A 5,737-nucleotide genomic window follows, 5' to 3' on the forward strand; every position below is an offset into this window, starting at 1 on the left:
AATATCTTTACTGACGATTTGGATGAGGGGATTGAGTGCACCATCAGCAAGTTTGCAGATGACACAAAGCTGGGGGGGAGTGTGGATCTCCTGGAAGGCTGGAAGGCTCTGCAGAGGGACCTGGACAGGCTGGAGAGATGGGCTGATTCCAAGGGGATGAGGTTTAACAAGGCCAAGTGCTGGTCCTGCACTTTGGCCATACCAATCCCATGCAGAGCTCCAGACTGGGGACTGGGTAAACTTAGTGTTTATTAAGGGAGTTTCATGGTGTGGAAAGGGCCATAAACCTCCGGGAGAGCCTACCCAGCAATAGCACTATGTAAATACTCTACAAGTGAAAATTTGTGTTGTCCCTGTGCCCCAGCAAACCCAAAAGGTGACATTTCTCTTACCACTACAAACAGTCCACCATTCTGTTCTACTTCAGCTGTTTCCATAAGCAGCTCAATCGCTCTTTTGTTCCCAATTATTTTCACTACTCGAGCAATTAAGTCTTTCTTTGGCTCACAAAGTCTGAATGGAGAGGGGGGAAAAGAAAAAAAGGTACATTTACTGTCAGGATAAATTTCTTTGAGTAAAATTGACTGTGGAACATTCATGAGTAATTAATTCTGTAGGACATAAAACTGTGCTGAAGAGTCTATACATTCAGATGTGTTTCAATGCTTTATTGAATTAGATTTCAAACTATTGAGCTTCTACAGGATAGCTGTTTTGTTTTAAAGCACACATTTTTAAAGTCTGTTTCAATGAAAATGCATTGAGTGATTATTTTTCTTCCATTGATGAGTGAAATATTAAACCAAATATGAAACTGCAGAGACCTGTATAAGTCTCTGAAATTAAAGTATAAAAACACGTGCACTGAACAGCTAAAATTAGCTTTTTATAGTTAAATCAACAACTGGAAAAAACAGGAAGTATGAAAGTTCCCCTGTATCATGTGCCATTCAAACCTACATAAAGAAGGAACCAATCTGTTGGTCGATGTATGATAAGCTATAAAAAGCAAACATGAAAAAAATTGTAACATAACTACAACACTACTGATACATTTCTGTGCCACTACTACCACAAACAGTAAGAAAAAAGAGGCTTCTGCCCTATTTCAAACAAAGCTCAGTACAACAAGGAAAAGCTTATTACAAGAGACATAGTCAAAGTTTTCAAGTCCAGAAATGAGAAGCTACCAAAAACTGTTAACAGCATCAATAATTGTTCAATTGCTGTAGTATTGCCAGATGCTGAAATAAGTACCACAAACAAGGAAACAACAATAACCAATAAAACCAGGTTTTAGGTAAATATCAAGCTAACTGTCAGTAAATCTTCTAAAAGTCTCATTCCCTGTTTAACATAAATTTCTTCCCTTGTACCACTGAAAAAGGCTCGTGGCAGTTTAATTCACCCTAAGAATGACCTGCAGTCCTGTGCCCTCCCTCACACCCTCAGTCCAGTGTTGTCAGGAAATGGTGCAGCAAATCGTTTCAGGAAACAAATCTGTTTGCAAACTAAGATTTTTTCCCCAGAGGTGTTTGGGCACTGAACAGCTCCCCAGGACAGTGGTCACGGCCCCAAGCCTGACAGAGCTCCAGGAGTGTTTGGACAATGTTCTCAGGCATATGGTGGATTCTTGGGGGTGTCTTGTGCAGGGTGATGATCTTTGTGGGTCCCTTCCAACTCTGAATATTCTGTGATTCCTCAAAAAAAACCCAACAGGCTTTTGGACTGCTAATTTTTCTCATGTAAAGTAACTAAATATCAGGACTGTGAACAGAATTGGATGGTTGTAGTTGTGCTGGGGCTTGGTAACCCCAACTCTGCCTTCCACACGTGCACAGAACTGCACAAGAAAGCAAGGACTGATGCCAGTGCTAGTGTCTAACCCTGGCATAGCCCTGAGTTACAACAGCAGCAAAAAGTTTTCTTCAGACAAGCATGTTCCATTTAAAGAATATGTGTATTTCAGCAGCTGTGCCTTCCAAAGCACTGCACAGTCAGACTTATCTACAGTTCTGATGATTTATAACTTAGCCAGATGTTCATGGTGACCATAGCATGTGTGCATTAGTGTGCAGCTCCAAACAAGCACCTTCACTCATGGGGTATTTTCTAAGAAAAGCTACCACTAAGTCTGTGTAATAAGAAATAATATTTTCCCTTGGCATTGTTCTCAAAAATAACAAACCATTCTGGTGGATCTTTAAAAAATAGACAGCATTAACTGGATGTTTCTACATCCTTACCAGCCATAATGAAGCAATTTGTCCCCAGGATTTTGGAAATACACACAAGGCACTCATGCTGTTTGTAACCTGGTGCAACATTTTACATATCCAGCAGCAAGGAAGCTTTTTCCCCTAATTTTTTTCTATCAACTACCAATACTTAGAGAAGTGAAGATACACAACTATTAAACTCACCGATAAGCAATTTCATCTGCCACTTTTTCCTCTGAGTCTTCTTCTGTTATCTCATACCTTCCTTTGTACTTCATTTCTTGCCTTTCACCCAGTCTGTCCTTCACTGGTCGCTTCCGTTTGAGAAAGCCTTGCCCACTCTCTTCTTCTGCTGGCAGTGGTTTCTTGTCATAGTGCATGTACTCATCCAGCTCTTTATCTAAAGTCTCTGCCTCTTTCTGCTGAGCTTCCTTCATCAGCTTTTTAGCCAATAAATAATTGTAAGCCTCAGACTGCCGGCTCCTGTCAATGCTTCCCTCCATGCCTAGAATCCCAAGTTCAGTGGCTACCGCATCCTGGTTCTGCTCCTGGAGCACTTCACCCCAAATGTTGTTGACCTTCTTGCCACACAGAGTATTTTGTTTTGGGTGGCTCTGGCTGAGCTGGAAGGGCTCAGGTTTAGCAGGGGAGAAGTTGAAACACTTCTGTCGTTTCCGTTTCCACAGGCAGCTGTCCTCATCCGAGTCAGAGCAGCTCTCCTCACTGGAATCCACACTCTTGGTTGTCCGGTAGGGAGCGCTTGGTGCACAGGATGAAATGCTGCCCTGGAATGGTCTGCATGAATCACTGCCATCGTGAGATTTCTGGAATTAAAAAGTAAAAAAATGCCCATTAACTCAATTTCTCATGCAAATCAGAAGAGCTGCCAAGTCACACCAAAGGTCTGATTAGCTATGAAACTTAATTCTGACTCACATGAGCAGCCATCTCTTGGACCAGAGCTGACAGGAGCATCCTATGAAACTCCTGCACTCTGAATGCATGGCTGCTACAGAAACACACGGCAGGAGCTCCTAATCTGCTTAATGTAAACTTTGCCAAATAAGTATTACTGTGAGACTAGAGAAGTTATGACTATTCCCAAATCAGACAAAACCACAACATGCACAGCAACTGATCAAAGGGATGGAGAACCTCTGCTATGAGGGAAGGTTGAGAGAACTGGGTTTGTTTAGCCTGGAAAAGAGAAGGCTTGTGTCCTCCCCTGAAGGGAGCCTGCAAGAAAGATGGAGAGAGACTATTTTACAAGGGCTTGGAGTGACAAGACAAGGGAGAACAGCTTCACACCGACAGAGAGTAGGTTTAGATTAGATATTAAGAAGAAATTCTTTACTACAAGGGTGGTTGCCCAGAGAAGCTGTGGCTGCTCCATCCCTGGAAGTGTTCCAGACTGGGCTGGATGGGCCTTAGAGCAAGCTGGTCTAGTGGCAGGTGTCCCTGCCCATGGCAGGCTTGGAGTGACAAGACAAGGGAGAACAGCTTCACACCGACAGAGAGTAGGTTTAGATTAGATATTAAGAAGAAATTCTTTACTACAAGGGTGGTTGCCCAGAGAAGCTGTGGCTGCTCCATCCCTGGAAGTGTTCCAGACTGGGCTGGATGGGCCTTAGAGCAAGCTGGTCTAGTGGCAGGTGTCCCTGCCCATGGCAGGGGATGGAATGGGATGAGCTTTAAGGTCCCTTCCCAGTTTAGCAGGCTAAAAAAACCCAAAACACCACAGCAACATGGCAGAAGGTTTTTGAACAGCACAGTAATGAATACTCTCTCCAGGGCCTCAAGGGAGAAGACCAAAAAAACCCCAAAACCAAACCCACAAAACTGCTGCTCAGACTTTGAGAATCCAACAGAGCGCTGTGATCCTGGTTCAATCAGGAGAGCACACGACCAGCTGACGACAGCAGGACTTTACAGAACCAGTGGGATTTTCCTCTTTTAGACCAACAAGACATCACAGATTACCCATGGTTTACGAATCAGGGCAAACACCCCACAAAAAATCATCCCATTCATGCACAAATATTCAAGAAATGCTGTTTCCCCATATACCTGACAGATGAACTAAACCATGAAAGCTAAACCTGGTGAAATCTGCATAACCTGCACAAATAACCCAGAATTGTTATTCCAAGTTCCTGGAATCTTGGCCATGCTCCCTGTGTTAATCTGTGGTAAACTTTTAACTACTCATGATTCCAGTTATTCCCTAACTGATTCCCCATCACAAAGTTATATCCTGTCCCGTGATCTTCATAAATAAGATCTCTTCATTCATATTCAGGTGAAATAAAGATTCTTTTTTTAACCTTATTGCTTTCACCAACATTATGGCACCATTTTTTCTTCCTCCTACTTGCAAACAGAAAACAGAAGTGTTCAACTTATTTTATCATGTTATGAAATACAAAACTTCAAATGCATTGCAAAAAAACCTTACACCACCAAAAATTAGAAAAAAAACCTCAGCCCAAATACATTTGTAACAAGGTAGTTTGTACTTCACATCTCAGAACTACATTGCAAATAAACCAAGAGGGCTAAAAAAACCAATTCCTTACAGATACAGTGTCACACTGTGATTTGTTACATTTTGAATGCTTTCCGTGCTGGCACACCACTGCAAATTCCTCCATACTTCACAGAATCACAGACTATTTTGGGTTGGTAGGGATCCTAAAGACTGAGCATCTCATCCCACCCCCTGCCATGGGCAGGGACACTTCCACTAGACCAGGTTGCTCCAAGCCCTATTCAGCCTGGCCTGACACACTGCCAGGGATGGGGCAGTCACAGCTTCTCTGGGTAACCTGTTCCAGTGCCTCACCACCATAATTTTCATCACTTCTGGAGTTCACAGTGAAAAACTTTCAGTTCCAAAGAGGAATATAAATTGCATTAGGCACACTGTGACATGGTGCAGTAGGAACAAGCCTTTTGAAGCACGATAGAAAGGTTAAGGCATTGCTGCAGGGTTGGGATCCAACCAGGTATGTTAAGGGCATCTTTGGGTCAGTGGAGTTTTTCATCTGCAGGAAGTCTCTTCTTTACCTAAACTGCAGCAGAACAGGGTTTTTTCCTCCTATTTCCTCCTAATATGCAATCTAAACCTCCTCTCTGTTAGTTTGAATCTATTCCCTCTTGTCCTGGCACTCCAGGCCCTTGTAAGTATCTCCACCTTTCTTGCAGGCTCCCTTCAGACACTAGAAGGACAAAATTAGCTCTCCCTGGAGCTTTCTCTTTTCCAGGCTAAAACCAAACCGATTCTCCTAACAACAGAGGTGGCTCCATCGCTCTAATCACCTTGGCGCCTCCTCCGGCCTCGCTCCAACAGCTCCATATCCTTCCCGCGCTGGAGACGGCGGAGCTGGACGCAGAATTCCCGGCGGTGGGGAGCAAACAACACACACACAGACACAAACCAAGCAGCTCCAGACACCTCTTGCCCAGCATGCTGGCGGAAGGCACCGCCGCGTTCCCAGCACGGAGCGGGAAAACCCTCC

General features: G+C 43.7%; 1 protein-coding gene across 1 annotated transcript in view; it reads right to left on the reverse strand.

Annotated features, from left to right (window-relative positions):
• Nucleotides 1-3,043, reverse strand: part of PHAX (phosphorylated adaptor for RNA export) — a gene marked incomplete at its 5' end in the record, with an annotated part of 5,793 nt that extends 2,750 nt beyond the window's left edge. Inside the window, 2 exons of the mRNA XM_009075330.1 lie at nt 393-513; nt 2,424-3,043. Of these exons, the coding sequence (XP_009073578.1) occupies nt 393-513; nt 2,424-3,043 (741 nt within the window). The remainder of the gene's footprint in view (nt 1-392; nt 514-2,423) is intronic.
• Nucleotides 3,044-5,737: the final 2,694 nt, after the last annotated feature.

The sequence above is a fragment of the Acanthisitta chloris genome, unplaced genomic scaffold, assembly GCF_000695815.1.
Source record: "Acanthisitta chloris isolate BGI_N310 unplaced genomic scaffold, ASM69581v1 scaffold15255, whole genome shotgun sequence".
NCBI classification, from domain to species: domain Eukaryota; kingdom Metazoa; phylum Chordata; class Aves; order Passeriformes; family Acanthisittidae; genus Acanthisitta; species Acanthisitta chloris.